Source organism: Topomyia yanbarensis, chromosome 1 (genome assembly GCF_030247195.1).
Source record: "Topomyia yanbarensis strain Yona2022 chromosome 1, ASM3024719v1, whole genome shotgun sequence".
In the NCBI taxonomy this organism is placed as follows: Eukaryota; Metazoa; Arthropoda; class Insecta; order Diptera; family Culicidae; genus Topomyia; species Topomyia yanbarensis.
The window spans coordinates 73,885,233-73,900,240 of NC_080670.1; the positions used below are offsets into that span (position 1 = coordinate 73,885,233).

The window sequence follows — 15,008 nt, forward strand, 5'->3', positions numbered from 1 at the left end:
TATCGGAAAGTAAATTTTGGCCTGAAAAATAACAGAACAAATTTATGGCGCTCAGCTCAGTTTGGTTTCACGCAGACCATGTATGATTCAAACACTACACTCATTACAGTATAACTAAAAGATGAAACCGAAAGCATTGTTTACTCATAGATTAGCATATTGAGACGATAGCTAAAAGTCCCCTAACAAAGCACGCACAAGAAATCTCCAGCGGATGTGAGTTTGTGTGTGAATATTATAATATTGTTCTGCATGCATTGAATCCGTTCTCGACACGCGTCTCTTACAAGGCACTATTTCGCACAACAAATTTATGAGCAATAAATAATTTCAAACGCCGTATGCCTGGCTCAATTGCACAATTCATGCATCTTTCCTACCAAACGGAAAATCTCAATTTAGTTCGAACTAGGAAAATCTCAAGTTTAGCTAGAAACTCGAACCTCATAAATAACGTTTCAATATAGTTATAGATGAATGCTTTTTGATTTAGTATATATTTCCAAACGAATAATGTAATAAATTTTGTTTCCACTTACAGGACCTTGGACAAGGAGGTCTTTTTCGAGAAATTCGGCACACTACTTAAAAAACAGTCTAGCCAATTTTTACTGCAAACCAAGCGAGAAGTCACCCCTTTAGATGAATCTGCCGAGACCCAAGAGCTGCTCGTGACGGAAAAATCGAAGCCGATGATTAATTCATCATCTGGTGCTACTGCTGATTCGAAGCAAGATATTCCCACAGTCTTACCCACTGAAGCAGCTATATTAGATTCTGACGCAGTAAGTTTCAGTAATGTAGATGATGTGGTTTAAAGAGCTTCTTTGTTCGGCGCAAAACTAGCGGCATCAAGTCAATTGAAACAATACGCATCGCGCGCTGATTAGATTCTATCCCATTACAGCCGTACGAAAGTGGTGTAAAAATGTTTACAGCCTCATTTGTTCAACAAATCGCTCATTAGTTGGCGGTCTTCCCGAGATTAAAAATAAACTCTTTCTAATGGAGTGCCAATCGTGGACATGTGTGTGGAATGGCCGCCACTTATTTTGCTTTTCGTTCATTGTGATGGGTGAAAGCGATGGTTTTTTCATTGATGATTTCTCATTGCCAGCCTGCATGCTCAGTATGTCACGTCACTAGAAATAAGAAACAAATCAACATAGATATGTTCACTCATTTTCCCCCTACGCTGCCGTATAAAACTTATACGTTCATTAATCAATAGGAGGCGGTGGGAGTTGTGAACTAAATCTAAAAATGTGGTAACTACTGTTAAATGTTTCTACTGTCATGATGTCACTTTCTAATTAGCAATTTTATGCAAAGAACAGCATTTTACCATAATTTTAATCGCTATGTGCCTCAACCGCGAATTCAGGCGGTTTGGCGCGAACCATATTCTCACCTATTCATTGCGAATCAGATAATATTCTAACTCATCATAGTTTAGAAACATCTTAAAATTTATCTTCCCCTTTTAAGTCCTAATGAAAATAAACCACAACAATATTCCATTTCTCCTACTTTTTGCGATGGTTCACAACTACCCACCAAACTAAAAAATTCCAATTCCACGCATTTCACGCAATCTGCTATATCTCAAACAAGATGTTAATTTTTTATTGTTTTCAAATTTTTACAGTCTGTTCCATTTCAAATCTGACCATTTCCTTTTAATTTAGTGCCTCCAGCATCGCATTACATTACACTTAATTAGGTTTTACACCAACCGACACACAGTGGCGAGTCTTCGAACAAAAGTCGGACAAAACCAAAAATGTTGCTCAATCTGGCTGGAAATTACATGTTAAAGTGATTTTGGGGTGCTGAGCTCATTTTTAATATCAAAAGTTATAAAAGATGAGATAAATTTTCCCATACAGTGGTATCGAACCTTTCTTATTAGCATAATACCATTTTTATGATAAATATTTTTTTACTGATTAGATATAACTAAAACAACAACAACATAATAATTGGATAAAACTACTTTCAATATCTACAAATTGTGTTTATTTACGTTTTATTCAGTTTTCATTTTGTACTAATCCCTATGCTCCTCCATGTCAGCAAATATTTAAAAATGTCGATTTTTAATCCCTCCGGGCAAAAAGGGGAAAACGAGACCTTGAAATGAAAAGAAGAGAGAGTAGATTTCCCATAAAATGTATAATAAATGACCGATCCGAACTGTTTCACCTAATTGTACAGAATACATTTGTAAAAACCGATTTAATCCACCTAGCAGTGAGATGAGACATTTCTTACACATTTCACTATTGGATTAGTTTGCAGAACTCACGAGAAGTAGGCACCCAACTAGAGGTGGGATGAAAACAGTTTCTAGTCTTGCACGAATAAAATCTCGAATAAACTGAATAAATTATAGAAATCAACAAAACGACCGAAATAAAAAAGTAAAGCAAAAAATGAAACAATAGGTTTTTAAATTCATAAAATGAGTAGAAAAATTAATGGAAATCAAAATTATAATATACACGAATCAAATTAGATTAGGTTATTACATAAAAATTAAGATTATATTTAGAAATATCTGATTCATTTTATTCATATCTTTAATTTTATGCATTTCATGTTCAGTCATTCGTTTTATTTCATTCAATTTGTTAGTATGAGTCAATTTATTCTATTAATCTTATAGATTGAAATAAAACGAATGACTGAACATGAAATGCATAAAATTAAAGATATGAATAAAATGAATCAGATAAATCAAATGAATCAAATGAAACAAATCAAATCAAATCAATCAAATAAATCAAATGAATCAATTGAATCAAATGAATCAAATCAATCAAATGAATCAAATGAATCAAATCAATCAAATGAATCAAACAAATCAAATGAATCATATGAATCACATGAATCACATGAATCACATGGATCACATTAATCACATGAATCAAATTAATTAAATGAATCAAATGAATTAAATGAATCAAATTGATTTAATTCATCCAGTGAATACAATGAATCAAATTAATGAAATTGATCAAATGAATAAAAAGAATGGATGAACAAAATGAATAAAGTAAAAAATAAATGAAATGCATAAATAAAACAAACGAATCAAATAAACAAAATGAGCTGAAGTGATAAAATGAATAAAAAGAAGAAAATGAGCAGAATTAAATGCATTGATTAAAATGAAAAATTGAACAACAGTGTTATAAATTAAGATAAAGATATAAATTGAATCAAATTAATTATTTGGATGAAATGATTCAAACTGCAAAAGTAGTCAAATTATTAAAATGGAGAGACTGAACAAAATGAATAAACTGGAAAAAAATAATAAAATGCATACAATGAAAACAATGAATGATATGAGTAAAATGCACAAAAAGAATAAACTGATCAGAGTGATTCCAAAGAATGAAACGAATAAAATAAGTAAAATGAACGCAGATGAACAAAACGAATAAATGAGGAATGAAATAATTAATTAAAATGAAATGGCCATATATTTGAAGCCAAAAACATTTTTGAATAAAGAAAATGAATAAACCGGATTGTACGAATTTGAAAACCATTGCATCAGAAAGTTTTGAAATGTTTTTGAAAATCCCATCTTCTGAGAAAAGGCTAATAAATATGCAATGGACTTTCTAGGGCTTCCATCTTTTTTTGGTTTTATTCTTTTTGTTTTCATGCTTCTTTACTTGACGAATTCGAAGTTTACTTTTTGGTCACATATTCCCGAAAAAAGATTTATGTGCAGAACATAATTTACTGGTCCAGTATTTTAACGCGCAATTGAATATAGTAAAGTGAGACAAGGTCACATGTGCTTTCAAGCCCCTTGAACAGAGAACGACAGAGGTAGAATGTGATTCGTGAATGAGACAGGTATAGATTTCAAAGTTTTTATTTGAAGTAAATAGTGTGAAATGTCTAGGCTATGTCGATTGCATAAAAGCCGTGTTTGTATTGTTTCGTTCGGAATTCTCGTGCAGGAAATATGGATAAATGAGTCCTATACAGACCAATATTGTGAAAAAGAAATGGTTCAAACTACTCAGTATATCCAAATATGGACGACGATAAGTTAGAAGACACATTGTAGTTGCATCCCCCATCGAGAGTGGGTACTTTGGGAGACTTCTTTTCCTGGATCTAATTTGTGGATATTTTTGGTCTTTGATCCGTTATTTTTCATGAAAGTTCGTACCAATACAACGAATGTGCAGCTGATACAACTCATGGTTCATTCGCCTGCGCAACGTTCCGTCTTCCAACTGCACGCCACCATAGATGGTACGCAACACCTTTCGTTCGAAAACTCCAAGGGCGCGTTGGTCCTCCACGAGCATAGTCCAGGTCTCCTGGCCGTAGAGGACCACCGATCTAATCAGCGTCTTGAAGATAATCAACTTCGTGCGGCGGCGAATTTTGTTCGACCGGAGTGTCCTCTAGAGTCCAAAGTAGGCACGATTTCCCACTAAGATCCGTCTCTGAATTTCTCTGCTGTTATCATTGTCGTCGGTTGCCAGTGAACCCAAATACATGAATTCGTCGACCGTCAATCCGAACTCGGGTGGGAGGTTCACATTGTCGTCTCTAGAACCTCTTCCTTTCATGTATTTTGTCTTCGAAACGTTGATGGCAAGTCCAATCCTGCTGGCTTCAGCTTTCAGTCTTTGAGCATATATTTCGTCAAACTTTCATATTACCCAGTTAAGCCCAATATTTTTCTGATATAGCCATGAATTTCCTTAATTATAGTGTAGATACAGGCTTTGAATACAATTGAATTAAAGTTGAGTTGATGTAGCAGCAGACAAAAAATAGTTTTGTTTTCTCAAACCTTCGCAATTACAATTAATAAATATTTCAGATTGGCAGAAGATCTTATCACACAACTTAGAAATGCATACAGAAATAGCTAGATAGATGCGATAGAAGAGAGACAGAGAGAGAAAGAGAGAGAGAAAGAGAGAGAGAGAGAGAGAGAGAGAGAGAGAGAGAGAGAGAGATGGAAGAGGGGGGGGGCGTGTGAGGAATGACAAATGATGGTTAATGCAGTGACATTATTTTTATAGGTATATTATTATGATATATTGATTCTTACATTCTTATCATAAATAATGTAAGTAGTAATTTTTGCGCCATAACCAGTATAACCTAAATCTTGCAAAAGAGCTAAATTTTCGCTAGATTTTTGGGCTTCAAACATACAGTTGCTTTCGGTGACGCCACAAGTATAATTATATTAGAAATCTTTTATCTCACTACTAGGTGAATTACTTGTTGATCTGTGTATTGATATACCATCCAACATTTACCTCATGATTGAACGCAATGCCTAATCCAAGGAATAAATACTAGAACTCACTGTTTCTTTATCAACACATTATTTTGTCTTTGAAGTGAACTTATATATTGATTTTTGAGAAACAGTTCATTTATTATAAAGATAATTCACAAAATCTTCTCAACATCGAATTCCTTGAATCACGTAGATGTGTTTTCATACCCCGATATTCAAAATCGGTTTAGTTTTGCCCCTAAAACACCAGTAAAGCAATGCTCTGTATGAAACAATCTTATTTTTAATTAGTAGAAATTGGTAAGCGAGGACTAAAAATACAAAATGTCTAATATCTTCACCGCTCGTGCACGGATTTAGACAATCTATAGCTTGATAGAAAGGTATTTTTACAAGCTTTCTATTTTTGTGCAGCTTGTGGGACAATATTGTATTGTTCGAAAGTTATTTGCAAAAAACTTACTGTGTTTTGACAAAATCGCCCATATCTCAGAAAGTAAACAACATATCGAAAATAATAGTGTCAAATGGCAACGTTAGGCCTTTCATTTGAAACTAATTTCATTAAGATCGGTTCAGCCATTGCTGAGATAATTACATGACATTTTGTACATACATACATACACACATACACACACACACATACAGACATTGTCTCAATTTGTTGAGCTGAGTCGATTGGTATATGAGACTCGGCCCTCCGGGCCTCGGAAAAAGTTGTCAAAGTTTGAGCGAATCCTATACATTTCTTTTGTAAGAAATGTAAAAAATAATTTGCTGTCAACCCACTTTTGATATATTTGTAATAATCTTACATAGTTCAAACCAAATTTGGTAAGCATGTTGAAAAGATCAACAAAGTTCTTCAAATGCTCTTTAAAATGAAACAAGTTATGCTCAAATCGGATCAAAATTGAAAGAGCAACATGTTTTTGAAGTAAAGATAGATACTGTTATTTTGAAAAAGGATTTCATTGGAATTATCTGACACAGCGATGTTTAAATTGCCATTAAAAATCTAATTCTCATTCGGTTGTCACAAAATTTGGAGTATATATAATTCAATACATAAGAAACCAACAAAAAATAAAAATATCAATATTTGAAACATAGGTTTTGTCCGGTCTCCGGCCACTGCACAATGGGACAAAACGAAAGTAAAAATAAATTTAAATTAATTACTTTGAAACACCTCATCGGAACATCATCATTTGTTCCATACTTGGAAGAAAAAAAATCTGAGTATTCAAATGGCTTCATTCTTAAATTCGGCAAAATACGGAAAGTTTGGGTTTTGGGGTATTTAAACCCTAAAATCACATATTTTTTAATAAAAAACCTTATATCTCTGATCCACGTTGAAAATCGTACATGACTTGTACCGATTATTATGTAAACAAACCTCAGGAAACTAATGAAAGTATTTTCATCTTGGCAGAATACGGGAAGTTGTGGTTTTGGGACATTTTGTCGTTCGTATTACAGTATTTCAACTATTCTTGGTATTATCTCGATTATTCTTTAATAAATCTACATGCAATGCAATATTTTCAACGCTGAAATACTCAGAAACTGATCGAAAAGTTCCATTATTGGTGAAATACAGGAAGTTTGGGATTTGGGAAGTTTTATTGTATTAATCAATTCCTGCATCGCTATTATTTACTAACGAAGTCGTATGTAAAATATCATCTATAATGGAAAAACTAAGTAAATTAACTGAGGTGGTTTGATTTAAAATATAAAACGGGAAGTTAGGTTTTTGTCACACTTGAACCCCAAAATCACTTATTTTTTATAAAACAGTTTACATCTCTTATTCACGATGGAAATCATACATGAAATGTAACTATTATTACGTAAAAAACCTTAGCAAACGAATGAAAGTATTTCCATGTTGGCCCAAAACGAGAAGTGGAGATTTTGGGACAATTTGCTGTTGATAGCATATTATTTTTACTATTACCTCGACCATTTAATGTGGGAACACTCAAGAGCTGAACTAAAAATAGTTTAACAAATTTACAAATCTCATTGCTTTGCGCAATACTTCAATCTCTATATGTGAAATATTGTCCTCAATGGAAAGAAATTACAGCTGGACCAGATGGGAGAATGGTACCATCTTTCTTCTACTCACAATTGAATTATGTAAAACTTCTTCTATATAATGAGAAAGTAGTACATGTTATCGGATAGTTTAATTTTAAAGACAATATGGGAAGCTAGCTTTTTGAGAAGTTTTGCCTCGTCAGTCACTTAATTTTTAAAACATAAATAACACGCTCTTTATCTTATATATGTTGTATTATTTCTTACTTTGAAAATCTCAGGAATTTAATGAAATTCGGAAAAATACGGAATGTCTACGGGCTTAGAAATATTTCACAGTAATTTGTTTATTAATTTGTTCGTGTAAATATCTCTGCTATTTGTCAAAGATTATAAATACAGTGTAATATACTTATCGTGGTTTATATAGGGGGGTTGTGTTGTGTTGGGCATAATGTGTGAAGTGGGCATTTTCAGACAGTTTTTGCGAGCATTCACATTTTTTACAACATGCGGAAGTCTTTTTTCTATTTGTTGTAATTATGTTGCTTACGAATAATAGTAACAGTCGCTATCGTCCTCAGTTTCATTCTCATGATCAGTGTTGTCCGGAATTTCCTTATGCCGATCAAGGAAGTATTCCTGCATCTGCTTTTCAAACATGTTATCTTCGGTTCTTTGTTTTGTTCTTATATTCTCTGATGCTAAAGTAGACATTTTGGGTCTGACCACGCAAGAGCACATCTCATCATGTCTGTTAAATTGGCTTCAGCAGACGTTTTCCTACTTAAATGAGGTCGAGAATATTTATACCGCTTATGGAAATTTTCTCTCATCAATGTGGTTTATTGTAAAAGGCTGCCAAATCATAAATAGTTGAAATTTAATTTAATATTATGTCAATTTCTACCTACAAGTTTATCCGCGAACTCTGCAAGGTGTTTGTATTTATGGAGGCAAGGTGGCAGACGCTTTATGAAAGGATATGCCTTCAATATGAGTTTTTCAAGCTGTCCATTTAGGTCAGCAACTTTCCCAGAATTAAATTTTCTTGAACTGAGAGCTAAAGAACTCATGATCCTTAGATTTTCTATAAGTGCAAGTAATCGGCGGGCCATGTTTCCATTATTGGAACTACCAGATCCTCCAATTTTCGCCAGATTCACCTGAATTTTGTAGTGATCCTCAAGGCTGTTGGCAATCCTCCTAACCTCTGCTTTAACCTCAGGATGTGAAAGTGCAGGGTACCCTTTCACGGCTTTCTTCGCGGACTACCGATTCTCCCATCTGGTCCAGCTACACAGAGAGGACATGCATGTGTGTCCCGATTACCAACTATGGCATTCGTTGCTTTGCTATCAATCAGGGTGTATAGTGCTGACAGACGGATTTCTAATTTTTTTTTATCAGCAACAGATATAACTGCTGCGATTTCATTTATGCCATCGACATCTTCGTAAAACTTTTCAAATATTTCTTTCGTCTGCTAATCCATCTCTTTCGTCCATCCTACAACACATGTCCGACTGAGGGTTACATTTCGCCAAATCTCAACACCGTCTGTGGTCTGAAGCAGCAATGACATCGAATATCTCACATCAATCAGGAATCAGAATATATTGGCTTAAATGGCACGTTCCCCGTATGTAGTCGGGGATTTGTGCCAAAGAAATTCTCTAATCGGTTTTTCAAATAGTGCTTAGAGTTTTGATGCGCGTTCGTGACTTGGATTGTGACAGTTTTGAACTAGAATTGGTCTGAATTAAGGTAAGCTTTATTATTCCAAAATTTTGTGAGTGCAACTTAGACTAAGAATACACGTTGAACAGGTCCGTTAACCCATTCAACGTGGGTGTTTGGTCTGGGGACCAGTGACAAACGGGCGTAGCTAGAAGGCAAGCAGCTGGTTCTCCGCCAAATTTTATCCGGGAACGCAACCATCCCGTTGATATTCGACCGGGAAAACATGAATACCGCCCACCGGCCATCGCTACATCGGCCGAGTTGTGCGGCCTTCCAGTCCTTCCCGCCCTCCGTGGTCTATGCGGTCACAGTCACCGCTAGAATCGTTCCAGATCGTCATCCTTCAAACCGTCACATCCGTCGTTGGAACACCGTCGTTGCTGGCCAGCGATACCAATCTTCATAAAAATCAATCAGCGTATGTAGAATATTGTTACAGTACTGCTGATTGATTTTTATGAGATGGAGGCTGGCAGCACGGCGGCGCGATAGCTGGCTTGTTTTTTGTATTCGTTAATTGAATCGTTTTTTCGAGTGTTAACGTGGTTTTCGAACGCGAAGTGGTTTTTATTGTGTGGGAGGGAGACCCCTGCGAATGCTGAAACTGGAGTTTGATTGAAATACTCCAGTGGGGGGCATAAAACCATTAATTTCCGAAATGTCGAAAGTGTACAGTGACAAAATAGTATCGTCAGCAAATTTGTGTGGGGGGCGCCTATTAAAAAATTTTGGTTTGTGTTCCTAAATCCGAAATATATAGGCGTACATGAGGCTGTGTGTGTACTCCCGATGTCTCTCGGCCTTATCAACGGCGATAATTGGCTCCATTAAGTACCAGCAAAACGATAAGTACACGTTTATTTCTCATATTAACATACATCTCATATCAACAATAGCGGCACCGTATCAGTGCGAGTTACTTCAACAGAAGGAGATCGCCCCTCGGCTCAATCGATGTGAGTGCTTGGAGTAATGTGTGTATCGTGTTGTTTTTTTTTATATACGTGGCGCATGCGAGTGTGTGTGACACCAGCGACAGTGTGCAGCGCCCATTTTCGAGTCATCCAATCCTTCCGTGTCGTGTGGTGGCACACACACACCCAGCCCTTTCGTGTCCCAACTTGTTGACTGGTACGTTCTCTTTTACTTTCTCTTCCGCTGGCTGTTCGGCAGTGTGTGCATTTGCCTTCGACTCTGCATGGTGTGAACCATTTGCGAATGTTTGATTGAATGCTTGATGATTGAGCCGAGGTGGCTAAAGGGGGAGGGGAGCATGGATGGACTCTTGTTGATTGTGTGTTTGGCGATAATCGGCACACTTGCCGTTGGATTTTACTGTTAAGGCCTATTTACACCCTCGGTGAAAATGAACGTGAACTCGATGCGCACCAAATTGTTTTTTCCAATATCTCGCATATTAGTGCATAGAAATTGATGAAACTGGAACTAAACGATAGTACATTAATATACTTAGCGAATCCATGCACAATTATTCGATATAATTGAATCAATGCAATAATATTCATATTCCCCGATCATTTTAAATATTCCACGGTGAAATATGTTGGCAGTGGAGTGCACACGCGACGATGGGCGGAATTGATGCGGAGTGGTGAATATAAATGTCATCGCTGTTCACGGTGAACGTTCACCTTCGAATAACAGATTGCATTCTGACAAACTGTAAACTGCCAGGTGAGCGTGAAATCGTTGTTCGCTGATGAAACTGTTCACGACGTCTTCCACCGTGAACAATGGAAGGTATTCAACACTTGTTCACGTTCATTTTCACGGAGAGTCTAAATAATGCTTTAGACTCAATCGACGTGTGGTGTTTGAAAACGATGTGTTATATCGTTCAATCGTGCAAGTAGAACCAACGACAATGTCCCACAAACACTGGTGTGGGTCGAATGTGTGCTCGGACGGGCTTGGGGAGCGAGTCTCTTTCACTCTCCCGTTGCAGGTTCGCTCGTATATGTGTGCGTTTCGAATCATTCGGCATGGAAGAGGTGCCAGGTACTTTTTTCAAATGTCTGCAATAATAATTTTAAAAGTCTGGGAAGAACAAAAATGTCAGGAAAGCTAGTGTAATCAAAAGCCTTTTCATTCAAAAATCTGTAAATATCTGCAACCAAACTAAAAAATCTGCAAATATCTGCGTCATCGAAGAAATCTGCAGCTTAAATTAAAAGTCTGCGAATTTGCAGACATATCTGCAAATCTGGCTTCTCTGCATGGAATGCTGATTGCTGACTGGAGTCTGACAAACATTGTCTGTGCGCCTGACAGAACGAAGGGAGGCATATGAAGGTTTTTTTTTTCTTTTTCTTTTCGTTGATCATTTATCAACACACTCGCAGTTGGCTATATTTTGCGGTACTCAATTGTCGGTAGATTTCGTGTATGAGGTGGTAGATGATAGGTTACATAGCGGTGCTTTTTGGACCCTTGCTTGGCCGAGGTGACACTTGCTGCTCGATAGGATTTGTATAGAGTACTTGACAATCTGTAACTGTATTAGTGTGTTCAACGGTTGTTTTCCTCCACCTGTCATAGATGGAGGAAAACAAATCGAAAGTAACTTTTCGGTCGGATTATTTTCATGTTGGCATATAACCAACCGGAATTGTACGTCCCCCGAATAAGTTTTATGGCGAAATAGAGCATTTCAACATCATTATAAATACTTTACGAAAGCTATTTCTAACGTTTAAATTGGCTGACAGTTTTATATATGACAGCTGAAGGAAAACAAACCTCCAATTAGTGTGTGTGAAATGATTTTCATAGAACTCTATTGTTTATACCCTACCATTTCGGTACGGTACCGTGTCTCCTTAGTTAACCGGATCGTCATGTGCAACTCGCCCTGGTTAAAATGCAGCTTCAGTGCACCTTTCGGCTCGTTCACAGTCCTGATATCATCCTGATCTCTACACATAATCACTGTCTACGGGCTTAAAGCTTTAACTTCTGCCCTTTCACCCAGTGATGTGGTAATAGTCTCTTGTATAGTTGAGCTGTTAATCTTGGGGTCCGCCTTCAACACGAGTATATGTGTGTAATTGTGTGTATGTATGTATACGTGTATTACAATACGTATATATATATATATATATATATATATATATATATATATATATATATATATATATATATATATATATATATATATATATATATATATATATATATATATATATATATATATATATATATATATATATATATATATATATATATATATATATATATATATATATATATACGCATTGTAATACACGTATACATACATACACACAATTACACACATATACTCGAGTTGAAGGAGGACCCCAAGATTAACAGCTCAACTATACAAGAAACTATTACCACATCACTGGGTGAAAGGGCAGAAGTTAAAGCTTTAAGCCCGTAGACAGTGATTATGTGTAGAGATCAGGATGATATCAGGACTGTGAACGAGCCGAAAGGTGCACTGAAGCTGCATTTTAACCTGGGCGAGTTGCACATGACGATCCGGTTAACTAAGGAGACACGGTACCGTACCGAAATGGTAGGGTATAAACAATAGAGTTCTATGAAAATCATTTCACACACACTAATTGGAGGTTTGTTTTCCTCCAGCTGTCATATATAAAACTGTCAGCCAATTTAAACGTTAGAAATAGCTTTCGTAAAGTATTTATAATGATGTTGAAATGCTCTATTTCGCCATAAAACTTATTCGGGGGACGTACAATTCCGGTTGGTTATATGCCAACATGAAAATAATCCGACCGAAAAGTTACTTTCGATTTGTTTTCCTCCATCTATGACAGGTGGAGGAAAACAACCGTTGAACACACTAATACAGTTACAGATTGTCAAGTACTCTATACAAATCCTATCGAGCAGCAAGTGTCACCTCGGCCAAGCAAGGGTCCAAAAAGCACCGCTATGTAACCTATCATCTACCACCTCATACACGAAATCTACCGACAATTGAGTACCGCAAAATATAGCCAACTGCGAGTGTGTTGATAAATGATCAACGAAAAGAAAAAGAAAAAAAAAACCTTCATATGCCTCCCTTCGTTCTGTCACGCGCACAGACAATGTTTGTCAGACTCCAGTCAGCAATCAGCATTCCATGCAGAGATGCCAGATTTGCAGATAAGTCTGCAAATTCGCAGACTTTTAAGGGCCCATATTATTGGCTCGAATCAAAACTCGTCGAAATGTCAATTGACGATAGGTTCATCCGGAGTGTTCATTTGTGTTTACATTTTGCTAGCGTTGCCAATTTTATTTTGTGTCCAGCACCCAATGTGGCTACGCCACATCGCTTTTGCGCGTGCTGTCCGACTTCGCTACCGCTCAGTCGGACTTAAACTAGGGATAGCCCCTATGTTTGAATAAGCCGGGCAAACGAGTGGATCACAGGTTCGCTTGCTTCCGACGGCGGGTCGGTGGCCACCTCGCCCGGGCCTCGGTTATGCGGCTAAGCCGCATCGAAATGGTACCCCTTAAACATTCTAACTTGAATCGGTTGTGTCACAGGAGCCGGAATACGAATTAGATCCAGCCAGCATTTCGGCTGAGTTAAACTGGGAAGTTTAGTAAAATTTAATCTGGAAATAATTTTTTTTTGGCAACGCTCCAGCACCCCGTTGATTTCACCACCTGGGCGCCAGGTTGACGATATGAAATGAACTTTGTTTACTTTCGACAAGTTTTGATTCGAGCCAACAACATCCAGCCGACTTTTAATTTAAGCTCTCGACAAACATATGATTACGGCCTAAAAGCCAACTGTCAAAATCCACTTTGAATGGAAATTCCGTACAAACCGTTACACGCCAATCACAGATGTTGGTAGTAAATGAAAGAGAAAAGTTTTCTCTTTCATAAACTGTTATGAACTGTGTTCGACTAGTAACGGTTTGGCTGGAATTTCCATTCAAAGTGGATTTTGACAGCTGGCTTTTAGGCCGTAATCATATGTTTGTCGAGAGCTGTAGATTTCTTCGATGACGCAGATATTTGCAGATTTTTTAGTTTGGTTGCAGATATTTGCAGATTTTTTAGTTTGGTTGCAGATATTTACAGATTTTTGAATGAAAAGGCTTTTGATTACACTAGCTTTCCTTACATTTTTGTTCTTCCCAGACTTTTAAAATTATTATTGCAGACATTTGAAAAAAGTACCTGGCACCTCTTCCATGCCGAATGATTCGAAACGCACACATATACGAGCGAACCTGCAACGGGAGAGTGAAAGAGACTCGCTCCTCAAGCCCGTCCGAGCACACATTCGACCCACACCAGTGTTTGTGGGACATTGTCGTTGGTTCTACATGCACGATTGAACGATATAGCACATCGTTTTCAAACACCACACGTCGATTGAGTCTAAAGCATTATTTAGACTCTCCGTGAAAATGAACGTGAACAAGTGTTGAATACCTTCCATTGTTCACGGTGGAAGACGTCGTGAACAGTTTCATCAGCGAACAACGATTTCACGCTCACCTGGCAGTTTACAGTTTGTCAGAATGCAATCTGTTATTCGAAGGCGAACGTTCACCGTGAACAGCGATTGCATTTATATTCACCACTCCGCATCAATTCCGCCCATCGTCGCGTGTGCACTCCACTGCCAACATATTTCACCGTGGAATATTTAAAATGATCGGGGAATATGAATATTATTGCATTGATTCAATTATATCGAATAATTGTGCATGGATTCGCTAAGTATATTAATGTACTATCGTTTAGTTCCAGTTTCATCAATTTCTATGCACTGATATGCGAGATATTGGAAAAAACAATTTGGTGCGCATCGAGTTCACGTTCATTTTCACCGAGGGTGTAAATAGGCCTTAACAGTAAAATCCAACGGCAAGTGTGCCGATTATCGCCAAACACA

General features: G+C 36.9%; 1 protein-coding gene across 2 annotated transcripts in view; it reads left to right on the top strand.

Moving 5' to 3' along the window:
* Positions 1-15,008, top strand: part of LOC131677944 (protein unc-13 homolog 4B-like) — a 207,705-nt gene that overhangs the window by 59,390 nt on the left and 133,307 nt on the right. Inside the window, exon 2 of one of the 2 annotated variants that reach the window (XM_058958048.1) lies at positions 542-785. The exons of the other annotated variant lie outside the window; for it this stretch is intronic. Coding sequence (XP_058814031.1) covers positions 542-785 — 244 coding nt within the window. The remainder of the gene's footprint in view (positions 1-541; positions 786-15,008) is intronic. 2 annotated transcript variants of the gene reach the window in all.